We start from the raw sequence: 24,381 nt of genomic DNA on the forward strand, positions 1-24,381 counted from the left end.
ACTGAATTTGGTTATAATAATCACTAAATGATAAATATCATAATTAATTCAATGGATTGTCATCATAAAGTTTTAAAAGATATATAATAATTCATATGTGCTGGGTTGTAAGAAAATATTTTTTTGCTCCACAATCTAATTACAATTTTCTTTTAAAGAAATTAAAGAAACGCATTTTGTTAACTAAATTTTTTTTAATGCGGTGACCCTGCAAATAGGGTGGACTTCCGTTAGAAGAAGAAGATCTCTCTGATCGGAAGTGTCCGAGAATGACGATTGATTGGAAAACAAATATGACCTTGCAAGTATTTGACACGCGCAGAAGCTCTCACCTGCTCACGCACAGAAGCTTTAAACAACAATACATTTGTACATGAACCACTATGGAGTCTTTTACGAGGCTTTGTGTTATGAATAGCAAAAGTGCAAAAACCACATATGATATCCTGCGGACAATAAGACGCACTATACATCATACCACTGAAAACATTCCTGCCAAGAAAGAACTATTAAAAGAGAGAATTCATCATTATATTTATGCAAGTAAAGGTTACGAGCTGCAAGCAGTCAATGCAGGAGTGCCGCGACCCTCACAAATGGCCAATCCGGACTTACCTGGCCAGTCTTTCAGTGATCATAGCAAAGTATATTTTGGATGGAGGAGTCCCAGTCTTTCTTTTTCCTCCTCGTCACTATTTTTAAAAGGCTACATGGCTCTCAAGTTGTATCTTCATGACATTGTGCGACCAAACCATATCCCAGCTTTTCGAGCACTGGAGAGATTCTTCTGTGAAAAAGGTAAATCTGCAATCTTGATTTTTATATATTCAGCACTAATTTCTTGACATATATGATTTATAGACATGGGGCAACCCTATTAAGAAGAAGAATATTTTATTTAAAGGGCTCTATTAAAAGCTTTCATCCCATTACAGATCATTTTATACAAGTATAAATATCTGGAGGTAGCATCTGGCTCTAAAACCTGAATACAAACAATATATTTTCAGAAAACAAATCAAGGAAACACATTATTGCTATACATGTATGTCAGCCATTACTGGGCATCGCACGCCACAAATTTTGACATCAGAGAATTTTAATGCATGGAATAAAAATTTCGATAATTTCTTTTTTTTTGCTGGGTTTCATTTTTCTAGGCTTTATACGGCATACATTTTTTGTACGTTTATAGAAATTTCAAAGGCAAGACAGTTAAACATGAATAATCAATCAATCATAATGGGTTGTACACAAGAGATACATGGAAAAATATTTAATATTGTATTTATCGTGTGAAATTGCAATGTCCTGTATAGCATCATAAAGATTTTGCCTAATTGTGCTGGCCAAATTAACATTCCAGGTCAACATGACACTTTTAATTGATACATGTACATGTAACATGTTTTCTTGTAAAATACATGTTCTTTGAATGACTTTGATCGGTGCATATCTGTACTCGTTTATTATTTGTCCCTCATCTTCCAAAATAAAAGAAAGCAAAACCGCAAACAACCTGAAAACTTTGTGATCAATTATAAATTCTAAATTACAATCACAGTGACTTATTATTGTACGGTTGTTAAGAATTAATGGACACATTATTTTTCATATTAAGATACAATAGAAATTTCCTATTACAGTGACTTGACTGTTTCATTCAAAATTTTGACCAAATTGCAATTTGTTTTATTAAACCAAATCGTTCAACTGAACTGGTCAGAATATTGAACAAACTGTTCAGTCAATATGTGAAAGTGCAAGGTGATAAAATAAAACATACTTACAATCCAATAAGACCTTAACTCCACTTTAATGATGATGTGACAAAATTAGCCTATCAGTTTGTATAGGTATATTATAGTCATTTCCATGCTGAAGGAACTGTTATTATTTTGAATTGCTATAAAAATGTCCAAACTAAGCTTTCATATAGTTTTTCTTTCTAAAAGTATTCTCAATGATTCTATATTCATAAAAATCAGATATCATTTTAAATAAAACATCATATATTCAGTAAAATATGTGTGAAATAACAATAAGCTGTTGATAAGTTTCCATGTGGAGATAACCTAAAATATTATTCTTTTGAATAAAGACTTTTTGAAAGAAAAAATGATTATCTCCCCATGGAAACTTCCGACAAACATATTGCAATTTTACACATATTTTACTGAATATGAAATGTTTTAATTCACATAATGTCTGATTCTTATGCATATAGAATACTTTTAGAAAGAAAAACTATATGAAAGCTTAGTTTGGACATTTTTATAGCAATTCAAAATAATAACAGTTCCTTCAGCATGGAAATGACTATAATGTATCTATACAAACTGATAGACTGATTATGTCACAACATCATTAAAGTGAAGTTAAAGTCTTATAGGATTGTAAGTATGTTTTATTTTATCACCTTGCACTTTCATGACTTGGCTGTGGTTTTTTACAGCAGTTAGTTCAAATTTCTGACCAGTTGATCAATTTGATTTTATAAAACAAATTGCAATTTGGTCAGAATTTTGAGCAAGTTGCAATTGGTGGAGAGCAACACTAACAGTCAAGTCACTGTAAAAGAACTCCGACAATGTTAGATCAAGTCTCATTTTATACAATATTAATTGATGACATTTCTGAAGATCAAATAATAATATCAAAACAACATTTGAGAAAATTGCCGGGTCGAAAAGAAATTGTTCTGTATGTTCTGTATGAAATATCCCTGGTGGTAGGAAAAGACCGAAAAATGTATATATATATATGCATGTTTGCTCTCTGTCAGAAAATTGTTCACAAATCATGTAATTAACATAAGAAACACAGCAGACGATGTAACACTGACAATTAAAATATCTTTCTTAAGAAATGTTTATATGAATCTTAAATTTTGTATCCCAAGCTCATATACATGTAATGAAGTTGTTCATACAGAATAATCTAAGAAATCGTGATGATATGGGTAACTGAAGTAAATAAATTGTCATGAATATACATAACTAGATATTGATATCTATATCTGATTTTATTTCTACACAACTCCATCATGTTTGAAATGAAATAAAAGTCTCTGGTAATTAAAAGTGTAATAAATATGAATCTGACAGAATTGTTCTTCGAAGTCTTAAAATTATCATGTTAAAATTTTGATAAGGCTACAGTAGTAATTCTTTATCTATATATATAGTCAAAAGCATGCATAGCGAGGTAGAAAACAAAAATTTGGTAGCTTTAATTATTACAGATGAAATATATAAGTAAAACTTAGACATAAAGTCCTATAACATGTTTAACAAATGAAAAAATCTAAATCTCAAACGAATAAAAATTGATAACAAATTAACTGTTATATTCTTGATTTAGCATGTTTAGTACAAGCATTTTCTTACATGCATGTGTATGTAGAAAATGGTAGATTTAACCTGGTTGTATAGCTAGCTAAGTCTCACTTGTATGAGCGTCGCATACAATTCAATTATATTAACATTTTTTTAGCAATTAAGGAGGCTCACAGGAACAAAACATTCAGCAAAAAATTAAAGATTTGTTTTTTTCATTACAAATTTTATTTATTACACTATTAGTTATAATATGGACAAAATCACCTGGAGACAAATCGATTTGGTTTGTCCACAGATGACTTTTAAAACGTTTATATCATTGAAAAAGCTCCAAATTATCTCCCTTTGGTGCAAAAATGTCATGTTTGTCTCACCTTCATGGAGTCAAAAAGCGAGACATAGGTATGTTGTTTCCGGCGGCGACGGCGTCAACAATGTATTAGTTTGTGATTAGGTCTAGTTTATAGTGAACGACAAGTTGTAGGTGCATGAATGTTGACGTATATTTTCGTTTCTGGCTTTACCAATGCAAGTGTGTAGAATCTAGAAGCTACCTTGTTTTTACCTCCAAATTGAAGAGTTCAAGTGCTACCATTGGTCAAGAATAATGTATTCGGAATGGACGTGACTTTAATCTTCCGATAAATGGCGCAACATTGATATCACAAATGTTAGCTCAATCTGCCAAGGGTGAAGAGAGCGGGAGTGGATCGTAACCCTTGGCTAGCGAAGATGCTTAGTCATGGTCTATCGACTTTGAAAATTTTTGTAAGTTATCATATATACTAGTTTGTGACTAGGTCAGATCAAGTGGAACCATTAGTTTATGGGTTACCTCAAGTGGTAGGTCAATAATATTTGGTATGCAGTTGTATAAGAATGGCACATCGCATTTTAATAGAGAATATTTGGCCTTGCCCCTCAGTCACAGTCTAATGACTTGCAAATTTATTTACATTTGCAAGTATTGTTTCTATAGAGACTATATAGCCCCACCCCTGATTCATTGACTTTGAAACTTTTCCATAGTTTACAAGTTAATTTTTATACGCCCGTCAAAATTTTGACGGGACGTATTATGGTATACAAATGTCCGGTGTCCGTCAGTCCGTCTGTCCGTCTGTCCGGCGTAAACATGTCGCACCGTAACTTGAGAAACTTAATATAGTTGTTTCTTATGATGGTCAAATGATCTGTATACTTTTTGGTTAAAATAAGATTTAAACTTTTTGAGTTACGGCGCTTTATAACTAAAACAGGGGTGTGTTTTTTAAAGGCAGTGCTTTAAGGCCTGACTTTTAAGTCATGAGGTTCATCTTTTCATACGCAATCTTTGCAGGGGGTCTTTTGGCCAGAAATAGATCCGGAAATGTTCGAATTTCTCCTCTTCTTTTTATGGTATGATATGGTTTTTGTTTTTTTCATTTACATTGGGGACTAAAGAAACGATCAGTGTGTATTGTTCGTTTTATAGAACTTGTTATTAGTGTGTATTTTGCATTATAAGCAGTCAACCTGACTACAAACTATCATTATGTGTATTCCGTGTGGAAAGAAGTCGGATCAATTTCGAGTGTTATCTGACATCTAAAGATTCTTTCGGACGTTGATAAAACAATGAAAAGTCGACTGAACATGATTAATATTGCATCTTCTATAAATCAAAGCGGAATTCGGTTTATGAACGAGAAACCGTAAAGCGTTTTCAATTTCGGTATTAGTTATGTATGTTGTCTACGTATTATCCTGGTTCCCGGTACTACGTTCCGGGTATTAGCTATTTGATATATGTGATGTGTAACATTACGATCGGGTACCAGCCAATCTACGTGTGTATGTGTACATGATTTCCCGCCAAAATGACCGACATACAGCTATGGAAAATAGTCCATAAACGTTCCGTATAATGATATGCAAATTCATTATTAATCGTAACTTTTTTTTATCTTTGTATAATAAATATAACAAAATGGATTCCACAAAATTGAAGATAGCATTATTTTACGAGGATTTCTCATATTTTTCTCACTTCCGGCGCAGTAATACGTATGTTTTGAAGAAGTTCGAAGAATTTGACAAAGTGAATTGAGAAGGAAACGGATAGATATACGTCCTTGCTATCAGGTAAAACAATTTAAATGTACAGAAAAAACACATTTACTTCACACAAATAGTTCAGGCTTAAGCTTTTTATTGTCTTATACACGACTGTAGTCTAGTGTTTAAACGACGGCGGTGACCTACAAGGTACGAGTCATACTGGGTCAAGTCTAAATATGTAAACATATCCACGTGCTATTAGGTAGAAAGCATCGTTATGCAATACCTACAATTTTTCCTCCTTTATACATCGTTTAACCAGATATATTACACTTATAAAACACGGGTTGTATGTACGTATCTTTTCTAGTGTTTTCTTGTCCTTATTAAAGTTCATTTGTTGATGTTTAAATATTTTTGAACGACTGAACACAGGAGTGAATGAATGCAACAATTGTATATACTGAAGACTTGGGCTGTACAATGATAGTGTACGTATATCATGCTGATAATTATTCTAGCAGTAATTATATTAATTTAGGATGTAATGACAGGAATTCATGAGCTATGCCTCAGGCTTTCTGAAAAAATATCAATGACAATGTAAACAGGAACGAAACATTGACACGAATGATGCTCTCTTCTATGTTATAGTTATTTAGGTATGTGTGTTGCACAGGTTCAAAAAAACTTAAGTTATAAAACTTTTTTTCAGGGCACAAACTCACATTAAAGAGACTTGTCTACTGCCATACCCATCCTATTTTCATGCACCATTTGCAAGCAAGAGACTGAATGGTTTGCAAAATTAAAAACCAGGACGGTGTCCAATTAAAACAAAAGAACTAAACTGGATGAATATTGTAGGAGAAATCTAGAGGAAAGTTTTGATTTGTGAAATTGGTTTTCCTGAAAAGTCAATCATCCTAGCCTGCAGGAAGGAACTATAACTGTCCACCACCAACTGACGAGCTAATGTTGAGCTTCACATATGGAATTACTCAAATACCATCAATGTCGAGTTTTCAGCACAGATTTCACAAGTTATGACACAGCAGTGCTATTTTATACCTGTTAAAGAGTTGTATACTAAATTTTATTTTTTTATCAATAAATATATATTGTGTCATTTAAGAACTTGTATTTTGCCAAAAGATGCATACTAGTGAATGAAAGTGGTGCAGTTCATTTTGCTTTGGTATATAGAATTGAATTACAATTGTTCATGTTATTGGAATGCTTATAAAAATAAGGAGATGTGCATGGTACAATGTATATGATATTTCGTGAGTTTATCAAGCAAAAATGAAGAAGAAATAGGTATAAGCAGTTACAGGTACTACTGTACAATCTCAAACAATGAGAAAAACTCATACCGTAAAGAGAATTTCATATTTACAAGTAAGTTTTGTTTTTGCGTTGAATAATTTTCTTCTATTGTTTTAATTGCAAATATGGGAAGTGGTTAAAATGCCAATGAGACAGCTGTTATGGCCACAGAGCCTTAATTGAAAACTTCTTTTTCATTCATACCGGTAGATTTTGTCTGGAGTTAGAAACATATCTGACAACTTTTCAAAATGCACATGGGGGTTTACGTGAAAGATGGTTCATATAGTCATACAAAACCTTCAAGGGGGCCTTCAAATGGAAGCAGGACAAGTTGCCCCACTGGTTAATCGCCCCACTTTTTAAAAAAACGCCTCAAACTGATTTATCAAATCGCCCCACATGTGAAATTGGTTAAATCATGTTTAATATTACTCCTGCCAACTCGCCCTACTTATAAAAAAACGGTAATATTAAGATTAATATATATATAATTAAAAGTAAAAACTCGCACCACTTTAATGAAAACTAATCTTCACAGAATACAAACAATCCGAAAATTAATTTAATTACTATTATTGATATATACTGAAATTAAATATAATTCTAAAAAAAAACTGATTATTGAAGAATAACTGTAAGTTTTGAAGCTTAGTTATTTGCATAACAATTAAAAAGAAACCTGTTAAATGTATCATAATGCAATATAAGGAATTGAACTCATATTCAATGGGATAACATCTTTTTCCATAAGTGGGGCGAGTTGGCATTACTAAATTCATCCTGGTTAATAATATATTTATCTAGATTTCACCGATTTCCATTAGGTGGGACCAGTTGGCAGGAGTAATATTAACGGGATTTAACACAGTTCACAAGAGGGGCGATTTGGTAATCCAGGTTGGGGCAGTTTTTTTGTCAAGCCTGCGACTTTTTTCGCAGAAAGCTCGACATAGGGATAGTGATCCTACAGCGGTGGCAATGTTAGCTCAGTTCTTAAAAGCTTTATATTTTAGAAGGTGGAAGACCTGGATGCTTCATACTTTGTATATGGTTGCCTCATGTTACAAAGTTTCCGTCAGTCACATGTCCAATGTCCTTGACCTCATTTTCATGGTTCAGTGACTACTTGAAAAAAAAGTTAAAATTTTTTGTTATGTTAAATTCTCTCTTATTATAAGTAATAGGATAACTATATTTGGTATGTGCATACCTTGCAAGGTCCTCTTGCCCGTCAGACAGTTTTTACTTGACCTCTACCTCATTTCATGGATCAGCGAACAAGGTTAAGTTTTGGTGGTCAAGTCCATATCTGAGATACTATTAGCAATAGGTCTAGTATATTTGGTGTATGGAAGCAGTGTAAGGTGTACATGTCCAACTGGCAGGTGTCATCTGACCTTGACCTCATTTTCATGGATAAGTGGTTATAGTTAAGTTTTGTGTTTTGGTCTGTTTTTCTTATACTGTTTGCAATAGGTTTTCTATATTTTGTGTATGGAATGGTTGTAAGGTGTACAGGTCTACCTGTCAGGTGTCATATGACCTTGACCTCATTTTCATGGTTCAGTGGTCAAAGTTAAGTTTTTGAGTTTTGGTCTGTTTTTCTAATACTATATGCAATAGGTCAACTATATTTGGTGTATGGAAATATTTCATGATCTACATGTCAGTCGCGCAGGTTTTATTTGACCTTGATCTCATTTTTTACGCTTCATTGCTCAGTGTTAAGCTTTTGTGTTTTGGTCTGTTTTTCTTAAACTATCAGCAATAAGTCAATTTTATTTGTTGTATGGAAGAATTGTTAGCTGTACATGCCAACCTGGCATGGTTTATCTGACCTTGACCTCGTTTTCATGGTCCAAAGGTCAATGTTTAGTTTTCTAGGTTTATGTTAAGATTATGTGACAGTTGTAATAAAGCTTTATTATTAGGACTATCAACATAATATCAATGATTAGTAAAGAAGGCGAGACATTTCAGTGTGTACACTCTTGTTTTTAAAGATGGGCGAGTTAGTGAAAAAGTGGGATGATTTGTCATGGATTCCATTCAAATATATTCTAATGTGGTTTTTGGCTTCTTCGTGCATTAACAAGCTCATAGCCATTGTTGAATTAATTGTTTTCTTTAAAATAGTCGACAAAATTGCTCTTACAAAATTGCCATTTGGGAGCCTCGAGCTCGATGGGGGAAATACTCTGCAAATACTTACAGTTGGCAGGTATGGTCATCAAAAAAGTTGACATGTTTCTATGTACATTTACCATTATGTTACTTGATGTTCTTGCTATACACACAGTACAGAGACTAGTCAATCTTTGTGAACTATTTTTTATGGAAGTCATAGAATATGCGTATACAATCAATAATTAAAAATAGTGTATTTATATTGAAAAGAAAAAGTTCTTATATGTCTAAAGAAGAGGGACGAAAGACACAAAAGGGACAGTCAAACTCATAAATTTAAAGCAAACTGACAAGACCATGGCTAAAAATGCATTTCATGGGAGGCACAGAAAATATACTGTAAACAGTAGACTATAGATATAGGTGAACTAGGTACAAAAGAACTCTAAATCTTAAATTCTACAAACCACCTCTGTTCAATGGAAGATAATGATATAACTGGACCAGAAATACACACAACCTGTAATTAACTGCCTTTACAGCGCTTTCGCGCTTTGATTTCACATGTCGCACTGTATCTCAAAAACGATTCTTGATTATGACTTAAAACTTTAAACACTTCTTAGTTATATTAATCTCAATATCTGTATACTTTTTGGTGATGATTCAAAATTTCATTTTTGAGTTATTGAGTATTTTGTAAAAAAGGGGGAGGGTTTTTTTACATGTCGCGCCATATCTCAAAAACGATTTATGATTATTGCTTAAAACTTTACACATGTCTTTGTTATATTAATGTGTAAATAAGTTAACTGTCAAAATATGTTTAATATTTTTAATTAACACCATAATTTGGGTATTTTAAAAATGTTTTACAAAATAATTTTTGTTTCTTCCCCCTATTCTATCACCCTTCACAAATCCTTGCCAAAAAAACTTATTTAATTTAACAAACAACAGTTAATTTCAGTCCCAAAGATATTTTTTATTTGAATTTGTGATACAGATTATATAATTTCTTAAGTCCCAATACCAGGAATCATTAAGGACTTTATTTCAGTTTATTCATTCAGGAAGAAAGTGTAAAGTTTCTGAAAGTAGGATGAATGTTGAAGGAAAAGTCCTGACATATCCTGGTCTATATTATATTTATTATTGAAAGTCTTAAGATATCCTGAGAATTCCCCTAGTTTACAGCTGCTTGATTAGAAAGTCCTGACATTTCCTGAAATTCTCCCATCAACTTTTTCCCAAAAAAAAGGGCTAAATGCTTTACAGGATATTTTCAGGATTTCCCAGGATAATCTTGAGATATCCTGGTTAAAAAAATTGTCAGGATTTATTTCTGCAAGGGTAAATAATCATGTCAGTGAATTCCAAATTGGACAACACCCCACCGTTCATTTCGTACAGTCAACTGGCTTCGCTCTGGGACCCTCGAGTTACTGCTTTCAATTGCGTCGGAAATGGTGTGAGGTGTATGATCGTCGCACAGTTTGGAAATTAAAAAAAGTGGTAAATCCGTAAATATTTAATTATGAGTTGTGTTAATGATGAAAGCTTTTGATGTGGTTTGATGTTGAATCTGTAAGAGCTTCCAGCAGGTTTCTTCTTTCTAAACCGGTGGTAAAGTATTGTAATGGTTGAGACTCTGTTAAATCTTTATGTTAACCGCAAAATTCATACTTCACTGTCATTTTTCTTTGTATAATTGTCCTGATGATGCCTATCTACTAGGCAAAACATGTAGACCCAATAAACAGATACTATGCGGTAAAAACATGAGTGTTGTTGTCTTTATTGTCGTCATATTTTAAAATAAGGTTAAAAATCATATTGCCTGATCATTCCTGCAGCCAGTAATGCCCAGTATTATGGCCCATTTCTGTAAGTATTACCCAGCCCACGAAAACCAGAGTTTTTCCACCTTGGAATTCCCAGGCAGGTTATACTTTGCCAACCCTGTCCACAGGAGCTGTTTGAAGTAACAGCCTTTTACATTAGAGGGCCATATCAAGCTGTCAAGTTGGAGTTAAACATGTTTTTTTTTTTTATATTTTTGATAGGGATGCTAAATTGTTATCAAGCAGAGTGTTCACTCTCCTTCTGGAGTTCTGGATATAAATTCCTTGATTATATTATTGTTTTTCTTTCAGAAAGACATGATGATTGTCTATCAAGATACTTGCAGAAGGAGAAATCATTAACTGAATCAAAAGTGGCAGGTGTTTTGACTCAGCATTTGTTATCACAGTTGCTACCACATCCAACAAATTTTATTTTGGATAAAAATTCAAAAGGAAAAAGTGCAGAGTGTCCTTGTGGATGTGGCGCACCCTTGTTGTATGGTACAACCATAGTCGGTAAGAATAAATTAAAGGGAAACTTCATGATTTTTTACCTATCATCTTACATGTATTATATTCATAATACCATAAAAAACATATTCACCAAGTTTTATTTTGATATGAAAACTAATAAAAAAGAAAATAGGGAATTATTAATGTTATTTCTTCAAACTTCCTGACTTATGTGACGTAGTTTAAGTCTTTTTGCATGCCAGGAGTGAAATAAATCTCATTTAAGTCTTGTTTGTTAACCATATAATAACGCGATGTAAAGCGCAACAACGACTTGTAGCTATCAACCAATTAAAAACAAGTGATAGCCATACACCTTTTAAAATTAGAGTGTAGGATTTATGTGTGGATTTTTATGCCCCACCTTCACCTACGACAGTAGAGGGGCATTATGTTTTCTGGTCTGTGCGTCCGTTTGTCCGTCCGTTCGTTCATCCGTCTGTCTGTCTGTCCCGCTTCAGGTTAAAGTTTTTGGTCAAGGTAGTTTTTGATGAATTTGAAGTCCAATCAACTTGAAATTTAGTATACATGTGCCCTATGATATGATCTTTCTAATTTTAATGCCAAATTAAAGAATTTATTCCAATTTTGCGGTCTACTAAACATAGAAAATGATAGTGCGAGTGGGGCATCCGTGTACTGTGGACACATTCTTGTTTATACGAGACAACTCTCCATCCAAATAACAATTTAAAAAAAAGTAAACCATTATACATGTAGGTCAATGTATGGCCTTCAACACGGAGCCGTCCAGCAAACATTTTCTGCTTGTATTGTGGAAATACAATGTGTATTGTTATGTGACATAGTGAATGTTGAATGTGTGGTTTAACTCATAAAATCATAAGGTTGAAAGTATTAATGCATTGTGAAAACAATTTATTTTATCAATGAAATTCAAGTCAGATATTCTATTTTTGTAGTCAAAGCCTTTTAACTGAGATACTACACAGGCGTCATTATGGAATAAAGGGGGTGGCGTCAAAAAGCGTCATTATCAATGATTATGGAGGAAAGGGTTAAGGGGTTCAATTTTTTTTTTTCAAAATTTTTATAAAGTTTCAAGAGGAAATCTTTAATTACACAGTATTGCGCAATATATATAAATGTTTTGTGTCAGAAACCTATATTATGTCAAAAATTGAAAACCAATCCAAATTCAGGCAGTATCAAGCTTGAATATTATATTGTGTCCTAATTTGGCCCAACTGTTCAGAGTTCAACCTCTGCGGCTGTATCAGGCTGCGCTCAGCAAAGCATTTTATCAGCAAAAAAAAAAGGTAAAAAAATTTGCAACCCGCTCAGTGAAAGATTTGATTCTACCAACCCCCCCTCCCTTTTAAAAATCCTAGAAACGCCACAGGTCACTATATTTGTGGTATGACCTTGACCTCACTTTCTTGGATCAATTGATAGTTGTAGTAAAGATTTATATTTAGGACTATCAACATAGTATCACTGATTAATAAAGAAGGCTAGACACTTCAGCATGTGCACTCTTGTTGAAAATTATACCATTCAGCTCTTAAATCAGACATTTCTTTAAATCATTGTAGGAAGCCAAGATCTATTTTATGGGAATGCTGATCTAGTTCTTTTTCCAAGTGATGAAGATTTATTCCAAGATGTCATGGAGATTATGGAGAGTTCTTCTGCAATTATAACAATACCTGAATATTTCCTTGGGAAGGGGTATGAAGAAGATGATGAAAATGAACAGGAACTTGCTAAAAAAGAAGTTCCAGAAGTTATGCCAGATGAAGCCACAAAATTTGACCAGCTCTTAAAGCAGGCTATTTCAGTGTCGCTCTGTAAGCACAGGAAAATAAGAAAAAAAAATCAAACCAAAAACAATATTTCTGCAGTTCCTGTATGTCTCATAACGAAAGAAACTTACTTTGTGGCAGTGTATGATGCTAGTTATGACTATTTAATGAGAACAAATAAAACTTTAAAGCTTTTCGAAGGAAATAATCTTCGATTTGATGCAGTGTTGGATTTGTGGCTCTTAATTCACCATAACTTATTTTGTACAACACCACATCAAAAGCTTTTAAAGGAATTTAAAGGGACATGTGATCTGATTCCTCAGCTTGGAAAAGACAGATTTGAAAAAATCATTCAAAGTTCCAGACGGCTGTATATGCCAGAATGTATGCATCCTGACAACTCTGATAATGTTTCAGTCCCGACAGCTACAGATGTGTAAGTATTTCAATTGTATTACAGTGAGTAAATATATATTTTTGAGAAGAACAAGTTGCATTCTTTAAATATTTTTTTTTTAAATAGCAGTATAGGAATCTTGAGACCACTGACTGGTCTCCAAAAAAAGCACGAATTATTTTTAGACTGATTTTCATAGGACAAATTGGTTATAAGTCCCTCAAGAACTGATAAAGGGGACTTTAGGATTGCACTCCTGTCTGTGTGTCTGTCCATCCATCAGTCTGGCAAATCAGTTTTCTAAACTTTTTTATGCCCCATTTATGGGCATTATGTTTTCTGGTCTGTGCATCCGTTCATTTGTTCCGCCGTTCATCTGCCTGTTCAGCTTTAGATTACAGTTTTTGGTCAAGGTAGTTTTTGATGAAGTTGAAGTTCAATCAACTTGAAACATATTCCCTATGATATGATCTTTCTAATTTAAATGCCAAATAGAGATTTTCCCCCAATATATCAGTCGCGCCGGTTTTATTTGACCTTGACCTCATTTTAACTATAAGGGATAGGTCAACTATATTTGTTGTATGGAAGAATTGTTGGCTGTACATGTACATGTCTGCCTGGCATGGTTCATCTGACCTTGACCTCTTTATCATGGTTCATTGGTTATTGTAACATAAATTTTCTTTTTTCTTTTGATGTTTTAATGCAATAATTCGCTTAAAAAGTGTGTTTCTGGAAAACCATTGTATATTATATGCAAATTGATGTTGTATCATACTTTGCTAATTAAATATGCAACTCAACTAGAATATAAAGGAACGAAGGCGGAGCTTAAGCTATGGTACAAGATATTCATGTTCATGTTATTCCATGGTTGAAGCTCCACCCTTTTTTTGGGATACGATTGCTTTCACATGTTTCAAGCAATCTGTAGACTTATACCGGTGGCTCAGAGCATTGCCCTCACGTCAATCGTTTTATTCTAAACATTAAGGAACATCTCAAATTCTTATGATTGTCTTGCTTTAAAAGGTAAAAACAAACAAAGGGATTGAACTTAAACAACTTTCCTATAATGTTCTTTTCATGTTTGATAATTCCCTTGATTTATATGCCTGTTTTAAACAACACGGAATATCAGAATTAAGCAGTATTAATATTTAGTATTTTTATAAATTTAGAAACACGTCAGAGGGAATTCCCAGTTTAGATAAAATGCGAGAGTTCTCTGAATTCCGATAGAATGTCATTTAAGAACTGAAGTGGAGTTTTTCTTAAATGTTACCGTTAAGAAACTGATATTTGAGATTGTACTTCCATAAAGAAATAGAGAACCATCTAGGTCGTTTAATAAACATTTGATTTACGTTCTTGCTCCAGGGTTAGTTTTCTTGACTTCAAGGAGTTTAAGATTGAATGGTTGCTCTGGATTCTCCACTCAGTTAATTAATTTATAACTCATGGGATTTTTTCTATGTATGTCTGCTATTGAAGATTATTGTTGTTGCATAATTTTAAATCATATGCATCATTTAAATTAAAAAAAAAATCCTTATCGTAGAACACCCCTTCAGGCGAAATGGAGTCTTCCATATTATCGTTTCGAGTTCCCTTCCGGAAAGACAACTCGAAACAATAACATGGAAGACTTCTTCCGTGAATTCTGAATAACAACACGTCGAGTATTAGCTCATTCTGTCAATAAACGTCGTATTATATTAAAAACGATCGCATTTTAAACCGATAAATTTGTACGGAAAGGAGTCATGATCACTGACCCAAAGGAAATTAAATATTTAAAGAGTTAGGAATGGGGTTCCTCCTAGAATTAAGGTATCGGGACTGTTCGCCCTAATAACATGTTCGCCCTGGGTACGTTCGCCCATAGAGTCTGTTCGCCCTACTTAAAAAATATTAATATTCAGGGCATTTAAGTTGATTAAACTTATTCAGATATTTCTGTGGTATATATTCTTGAAATTTATGGAAACAGGGAATATTTAAAAGTGTATGGCTTGTTTAGGATTATTAAAATTGTTCAATGACAAAATAATTCGGATCACTGATTATTGTGATACTAGTCTTTTGATGGATTATTAATAAAAATCAAACGTTTTGTTTTGATAAAATATTCAGCTGGAAATTAAAAAAAACAATGAATACGAACTGTAAATCATGAAACATGTATGTTTACATGTTCATTTAGTATTATACTCTGAAAGTAGTAATCAATAAAGAGAAATACATTGCATTCCAGTATTTTACTCATTTTTCTGTCAATTTTTCAACAAACTTTAACATATTTTGTTGAAATACTTAAAATCATGTAATCAGAACAATTAGAAAAAAAAAAAAAAAATCAGGGCGAATGGACCCTGGGCGAACAGGAATCAGGGCGAACAGATACCAGGGCAAACACGAATCGCGGCGAACGGACCCGGATTCTAGAATTAATGTAGGAAAATAGGTGATAAGATACGAAGTGAAATACCTTCTCTCAGTCTGAGTCTCAGTGACTGCTGTGGAAAGTAAACTTGGAATTGATAGTACAAAAATAGAACATAGGCCTGATTACATTGTTCATACACTTTTATCCGTGATTGGCTATTTTGTAACTATTTTAAATGTGAAGTTGAATTAGTTTTGAAAATAATATTATCCAGCTACATGTATACATGTACGTGTCAATGAAACAACGGCAATCGTATCCCTCAGAGCAATCTGCTCTTTGATTTTTTAAAGGTATCTGCCTCTGAAATATTTAGGAAACCGAAAAACGTAAAAGGTCAAAAGATCTTCATTTGTTTTCATTTATAACAAAAACAATAAATCATGTGTACCACATCTTAAGAATCTTTTTCAAACTATATAGGATTGTTACGAGTTGCCTTAATTTTGGAAAATTACTAAAAGTTTCCTCTTTCAGTTCTGAAAAAAAATTAATTAAAATGTAATACTACAATGTACTACCATTTCCTTTGCGAAAATTCAATTAAATTGCGAATAAAAAGGGGTGGGTGTGGGTGTGGGTGTTAATTAAAGAAATAGGAATAAACATCGGCTACACAAATTTGTGAAAAAAAACATGTTTCTTTTTGCGATCAAATAGGGTACACTATCTACGCTCCATAGATCCGCCACTGTTTAGTGTTTTATCTTTGAATAAATAATCTAACAATCCAATTGATAAAATAACGGAAGAAGCAGTTTGTACAAAAACTTTAAATGTGTAAACGTGATAAATATGCAATTTCAATGAGATAAACAACCTGTAAAATATGATTAATTTGTATGATACCTTGAAAACCAAGAATGAAAAAAACAATTCTTACCGTCATTAGAATTTATTTAATCCTTGTCGCAGAATCCGACATTTTTGTTCACTTTGATAATATTAATGAAATTACCTACTTTTACGATTATACACAGGGCACAAAACTAAAAAATCGGGAAAATCCGACATTTCTTTACTTTCTGCAAATTCTGGGGCTCTATTAAATTAATGGCATACAAGCAAGAGGCGCAAAAGGGACTTGCGCGAGCTTCTATTTTATTGGATAAAACTGTAACTTGATCAATTTCCAATAAAAGTTCAAGGTCTTCAAGCTGTCAATCATTTTATTATTATTACAAATTTTATATGCCATGTGTCTTACTCATTAACATATTTAAAAAAAACTCATCCTTTGGATTCGTTTGTTTAAATATGTTAACTTGTAAGGCCAAATAAAAATATATGTGTGGTTCCAGTAACCCGACCGACCCTAGTTAAAACCCCCCGACCCTAGAACTTTTTTTTTCATTTCTGAAATTAATTAATTTTCAAACGATCAAATTTTGAGGATTGTGAATTAAAATAATTAAATTCATAGATTTCTGTCATCTGAATTTCCTTCACAAGTAAATGTATCTGTTATGGCTAAAATGCAACAATTCATAACAGAATGCAACAAAATTAACTAAAAATCATGACTGTTTATTTTACAACCAAACACATGTAAAAATGGTGGACTTCCGGTTGGGGCGTGTATAATACCAGAAACAATTTTGGAAAACACATGATTTTTTTCCGGATTTTGACATTCAAAAATAAAAATTAAAAAAAAAAAAAAAATTTGCCGACCTACCGACCCTATTTTTTAAAAGTATGTAACTGGAACCACACATATATTTTTATTTGGCCTAAGAACCATGATATATCATGTATATATAGTACATGTTTACCCAGTTTTCTTGGTTAATGTTAATTTTATGTGACCTTTGTGATAAAGTTTTATATTTAGGACTATCAACATACATTTGTAATATCAATGATTAGTAAAGACAAATGAAAGAAGGCTAGATATTTCAGCATATGCACTCTTGTCTTCATTTCATCATGTTCATTTGTGGTAAATTGTTTGAAGAATATTAATTTGTGGTAGGTTTAATTTGTTTGATATTCTGTATTAAGTTATTTTCTAAATGCTATGTATATATTTTTTTATTTCATGTAGATACATGTATGATGTTATTTGCGGGAGTTTCTCGCTGCATTGAAGACCCACTGGTGGCCTTCGGCTGTTGTCTGCTCTATAATTGGGTTGTTGTCTCTTCGACACATTCCCCATTTCCATTTTCAATTTTAAGATATCTATTTCAAGATGTCTACTACATCGTAGCTTTCTATTTATCTGCACCTAGCTATATAGCTTGTGTTTTATATTATGTATATATATTTCATGTAAAAAGTAATGCTATTCTGATTATTTTGTGCCACTCTTTAGTTTATGAAATGTTTATATATGCTATGTATTGTTTTTCTTGGTCAGAGGAGAGTTAAACTGGTTAGATATAATAAAGAAGGACATTGATTCAATGGACCCATCAATTGAAAACTATGACTCCTGGTTGGATGATTGGATGGAAGAAGCAGTTGAAAATTCTGAGAAAAGCTCAACTGATGGATATCATCAGAACGATAAATTTGAGAGGTATGGGTAGTATAAATTTAATGATAGAGATATTACATATATCGTATAGTGGGTTATTTTGGTGGATGTAGAATTTAGCAATTTAAGGGTAACAAAGAAGACAAAAAAAATTCTGGCAGATTTTTTAATTCCAATTAAATATTTTTGTACTTTGTATATCAGTATATAAATGCCTTATGTTATGAAGTTACCGTCAGTCACATGCTCATTGTCCTTGACCTCATTTTTATGGTTCAGTAACTACTGTGGATTCATTTATTTTCGTGGGCACCAATTTTAGTGGATGAAGGAAAACTTGCATGTTCGTGGGCATTTATTTTTCGTGGTTTTGCAGAAGTCTTAATACATGTAATACAGTACTTGAAAAAAAGTTAAGATATTTTGTAATGTTAATTTCTCTCTTCATGCTCTTAGAAAAAAATATTACGAGTAGTGGTGGTCAAGTCCATATCTCAAATCTATACTATAAGTAAGGCCAATTAAAATTAAATGCTAGATTTTCATCCCCGCCCGCCTCTCTGAAATTGTCCCGCCCCGATTTTTTTTTTTAAACAAAAATACGATTTTCGGATTTTGGTCATGTCCGTTACCAGGAACCATCGATAATTTCGTTTTATTCGAAACTTCCTTTTTCTAATTTCTTTTTTGTATTTCTTCGCCGGAGTAATCCCATCGAAAATGATTAAGTCGAAATATTCTGCTGCTCTATGATGACAACATCATCTACCGAGAATAGAGATTCATAACGAGAAGGGCATGAAATATTCGAGTTACGAGTAAAACGCCTTGTCCTTGAACGCAAATTGCGGTAGTCACCGGTAGTCACAAGTGAATCAAAAATCTTGTTTTTTTTCTTTATTTATACAATGACTTTGTGTCAGGAAATTTGGACTGTGAATGATATCCAAAGCGCAAGAATCGTAAAATAATTGGTACAAAAAACATGACTGGATTGAAGAAATTGACACAAGCACGAACTTGTTTGAATTATGACCGTATATTGGGAAAAAAATGTCGACAAACACGCATTTTAATTATAAAAAGCCCTTCTATTCACCCATGGCTTTTGTTTTTGTTGACAAACAGCAAACACCCTCTGTTACTGTCCCTACCATCAATTTGGTCATTAAGCCACAACTAATTTTTTGGTTAAGTTCATGTTTTACATCATAATTTCTTTCAACACTGAGTTTACATTTTATTCTGTACTCGTTATACTTGTGTTGCATACAATTGTACCAAAACATTTAATTGATTTTATGACGACTACAAACCATTGCTTAGAAAGCAAAATAAATGTGGTGTAGGTATACTAGTAGTCTAACTGAAGACTGAAGAGAGCATTTCTCTTCTTTTTGATGTCTACTATAAATAGGTTTCTAAAGCTGCAATTGCATGTATAACAGTGGTTGCCAATCAGGGATTGTTATGCCCCACCACCTACGATAGTAGAGGGGCATTATGTTTTCTGGTCTGTGCGTCCGTTCGTCCGTCCGTCTGTCTGTCTGTCTGTTTGTTCGTTCGTTCGTCCGTCTGTCCCGCTTCAGGTTAAAGTTTTTGGTCAAGGTAGTTTTTGATGAAGTTGAAGTCCAATCAACTTGAAACTTAGTATACATGTGCCCTATGATATGATCTTTCTAATTTAAATGCAAAATTATAGTTTTGACCCCAATTTTACGGTTCACTAGTCTAATTTCAGGTTAAAGTTTTTGGTCAAGGTAGTTTTTGATAAAGTAGAAGTCCAATCAACTTGAAACTTAGTATACATGTTCCCTTTGAAAACATCATTTTAACTTTAATGCCAAGTTAGAGAATTTATTCCAATTTCACGGTCCACTAAACATAGAAAATGATAGTGCGAGTGGGGCATCCGTGTACTGTTGACACATTCTTGTTATTTAAGAGTTTGAAAAATAGTGTAGAATTCCTTATAAAGCATGTATATACATTATACAAGCTTGTTTCCCACTAGCATATACCCTGCGGTATGAAAAACTCATGATGAGGGTTTCATATGAAATAAAATTTAAAAAATAAAATCCTCCCACCCGCCCCATTTTTTTTTAAAAATTTGGATGAAAATCTACTAATTAATTTTAGTTGGCCTAAAAGGTCTAGCATATTTGGTGTATGGAAGGATTGTAAGGTGTACATGTCCAAATAGCAGGTGTCATTTGACCTTGACCTTGTTTTCATGGTTCAGTTGTTAGTTTCAGTTTTTATACCACTGCAAAATGAATATATATTGTTGGTATCATGTTTTGTTGTAGTTGTCGGAAGATATTTGGTTTCTAGACAATAACTTTAGTATAAGTGAATAGAAATCTATGAAATTTAAACACAAGGTTTATAACCACAAAAGGAAAGTAGGGATTAATTTTGGGATTGTGGTCCTAACAGTATAGGAATTAAGGGCCAATATGGGGCCCAAATAAGCATTTTTATAAGACCACAAAAAAAAAATCCTTTCATATACTGGTATCATGTCGTCGTTGTCAGCGTTGTCCAAAGACACATAGTTTCTTGACAATAACTTAAGTTTAAGTGAATGGATCTCTATGAAATATAAACACAAAGTTGAAAACCACATAAGGAAGGTTGGGATTGATTTTGGGGGTTATGGTTTCAACATTTTAGGAACAAAGGGCCCAAAAGGGGTCAAAATTAGTATTTTTAGCTCACCTGGTTTGAAGTGCCAAGTGAGCTTTTCTCATCACTTGTCACTGTTGTCCGTCGTCGTTAACATTTTACATTTTGAACTTCTTCTAAAGAACCACTGAATGGTAAGAAACCAAACATGTCATGAATGTTCCTTATGATGTGCTGACCAAGTGTTGTTACTTTGTAGCCGATCCATCATCCAAGATGGCCGCCAGCAGGGAACTTAATTTAACATAGGACCCATATGGGAAATGCATACAAATGACTTCTTTTAGAGAACCACTGAATGGAATGAAACCAAACATGGCATGAATGTTCCTTATGAGGTGCTGACCAAGTGTTGTTACCTTGTAGCCGATCCATCATCCAAGATGGCCGCCAGCAGGGAACTTAGTTTAACAAAGGACCCTATGGGAAATGCATACGAATGACTTCTTTTAGAGAACCACTGAATGGAATGAAACCCAGCTTAGCATGAATATTCCTTATTAGGTGCTGACCAAGTGTTGTTACTTTGTAGCCAATCCATTATCCAAGATGGCCGCCAGCGGGGGACTTAGTTTAACATAGGACCCTATGGGAAATGCATACAAATGACTTCTTTTAGAGAACCACTGAATGGAATGAAACCCAACTTAGCATGAATGTTCCTTATGAGGTGCTGACCAAGTGTTGTTACTTTGTAGCCGATCCATAATCCAAGATGTCCACCAGCGGGGGACTTAGTTTAACATAGGACCCTATGGGAAATGCATACAAATGACTTCTTTTAGAGATCCACTGAATGGAATGAAACCCAACTTAGCATGAATATTCCTTATTAGGTTCTGACCAAATTTTGTAACTTTGTAGCCAAATTTTATCTTTTTATGATTTCAAAACCCCAAGTAATGTCAGGTGAGCGATACAGGCTCTTGAGAGCCTCTAGTTCTAGTTTCCAGACAATAACTTCTGTGTAAGTGTATGGATCTTTCTGAAATTGTACCACAAGGTTCCATTTAAAAAAAGAAAACCAAAAGAAGCATTTAATACTTATAATTACATTTTTTAGCTACTAGGATCATGAAAACAAGAATTTATAATTTTTTTATTCAATTATTTATACTTGTGCACTTTATTTTGGGACCTCATGTTATCATGAATGATAAGCTATATTGTGTAGTGCAATTGCTTAAGAAATAACAAGTGATGTGCAGTTAGCCAATCAGAATAACGTATTATAATGTAACATACATCTAATGTAATTATTAAAAACTGAATTATTGAGGTTTGATATGCCGAATCTAAAATTTATTTTGATTTTTAAATTTGGGTCCTGTTTTTTAATTGGCCTACATTAAGGTGCAAAGGGTCTAAAATCAAACTTAGTTTCTTGGTAGAAAAAAATCAAACTTAGTTTGATTTTAACAATAATTGAATTCTTGGGGTTCATTGATAAGCTGAATCTAAATATGTGTTAGATTTTTGTCGAGCCTTCGACTTTAGTCGAAAAAGCGAGACTAAGCGATCCTACATTCCGTCGTCGGCAGCGGCGGCGTCCACAAATATTCACTCTGTGGTTAAAGTTTTTGAAATTTTAATAACTTTCTTAAACTATACTGAATTTCTACCAAACTTGGACAGAAGCTTGTTTATGATCATAAGAAAGTATCCAGAAGTAAATTTTGTAAAAATAAAATTCCATTTTTTCCGTATTTTACTTATAAATGGACTTATTTTTTCTGCGAGGAAACATTATATTCACTCTGTGGTTAAAGTTTTTAAAATTTTAATAACTTTCATAAACTATCCTTGATATGTACCAAACTTGGACAGAAGCTTGTTTATGATCATAAGATAGTATCAAGAAAAAAATTTTGTGAAAATAAATTTCCACTTTTCCGTATTTTACTTATAAATGGACTTAGTTTCTCTGCGAGGAAACATTACATTCACTCTGTGGTTAAAGTTTTTAAAATTTTAATAACTTTCATAAACTATCCTTGATTTGTACCAAACTTGAAAAGAAGCTTGTTTATGATCATAAGAAAGTATCCAGAAGTAAATTTTGTAAAAATAAAATTCCATTTTTTCCGTATTTTACTTATAAATGGACTTAGTTTTTCTGCGAGGAAACATTATATTCACTCTGTGGTTAAAGTTTTTAAAATTTTAATAACTTTCATAAACTATCCTTGATATGTACCAAACTTGGACAGAAGCTTGTTTATGATCATAAGATAGTATCAAGAAGAAAATTTTATGAAAATAAATTTCCACTTTTCCGTATTTTACTTATAAATGGACTTAGTTTCTCTGCGAGGAAACATTACATTCACTCTGTGGTTAAAGTTTTTAAAAATTTTAATAACTTTCATAAACTATCCTTGATTTGTACCAAACTTGGACAGAAGCTTGTTTATGATCATAAGATAGTATCAAGAAGAAAATTTTGTAAAAATAAATTTCCGCTTTTCCGTATTTTACTTATAAATGGACTTAGTTTTTTTTGCCAGAAACAAAACATTCACTCTGTGGTTTAAGTTTTTAAAATTTTTATAATGTTCTTAAACTATCCTGGATTTCTACCAAACTTAGACAAAAGCTTGTTTCTGATCATAAGATATTATTCAGAAGAAAATTTTGTAAAAAAAAAAATCACTTTTTCCGTATTTTACTTATAAATGGACTTAGTTTTTCTTCCAGTTAACATTACATACAGTCTGCAGTTAAAGTTTATAAAACATTTATTAGATTCATAAACTATCCTGGATTTTTTACCAAACTTGGAAGCTTCTTTCAATCAAAAGACAGTATCGTGAGGGAAATTTTTATTGATGTTTTTCCTCATTTTTGTTGAGTTTGCGATTAACAGAAAAAGTAGGCGAGACACAGGGTTCCACGGAACCCTTACGAATTTTTTATTATGGACCCAATTTTCTAGTTGGTCCAAATTGGGGTCTAAAATTAAACTTTTTGTTTTACTTCAACAAAAATTGAACGTATAGGGTATGCCATGTAATTAGATTTTTGATATTTGGGCCTTGTTATCAAATTGGTCCACATTGAGGTCGAAAGGGTTAAAAAAAACTTGGAGTTCTTTGATATTCTGATTTTCAGTGTGTTTTTAAGATTTTAAGTTTTTGGTCCTGTTTTCAAATTGGTCCACATTAAAGGGATAATTCGTGATTTTTCACTTTTCATCTTATTATGTTCATAATACCATAAAAAACATATTCACCAAGTTTTATTTTTATATGAAAACTAATAAAGAAGAAAATTGGAAATTATTAATTTTATTTCTTGAAACTTCCTGACTTATGTGACGTAGTTTAAGTCTTTTTTCATGCCAGGAGTGAAATTAATCTCATTTAAGTCTTGTTCGTTAACCATCTGATA

General features: G+C 32.8%; 1 protein-coding gene across 1 annotated transcript in view; it reads left to right on the top strand.

The window, feature by feature from the left end:
- The first annotated feature begins 276 nt into the window (after positions 1 to 276).
- Positions 277 to 24,381, top strand: part of LOC134691046 (uncharacterized) — a 36,547-nt gene continuing 12,442 nt past the window's right edge. Inside the window, exons 1-4 of the mRNA XM_063551240.1 lie at positions 277 to 798; positions 10,997 to 11,203; positions 12,757 to 13,405; positions 18,181 to 18,342. Of these exons, the coding sequence (XP_063407310.1) occupies positions 384 to 798; positions 10,997 to 11,203; positions 12,757 to 13,405; positions 18,181 to 18,342 (1,433 nt within the window). The 5' untranslated portion in view covers positions 277 to 383. The remainder of the gene's footprint in view (positions 799 to 10,996; positions 11,204 to 12,756; positions 13,406 to 18,180; positions 18,343 to 24,381) is intronic.

Source organism: Mytilus trossulus, chromosome 11 (assembly GCF_036588685.1).
Source record: "Mytilus trossulus isolate FHL-02 chromosome 11, PNRI_Mtr1.1.1.hap1, whole genome shotgun sequence".
Classification (NCBI taxonomy): Eukaryota; Metazoa; Mollusca; class Bivalvia; order Mytilida; family Mytilidae; genus Mytilus; species Mytilus trossulus.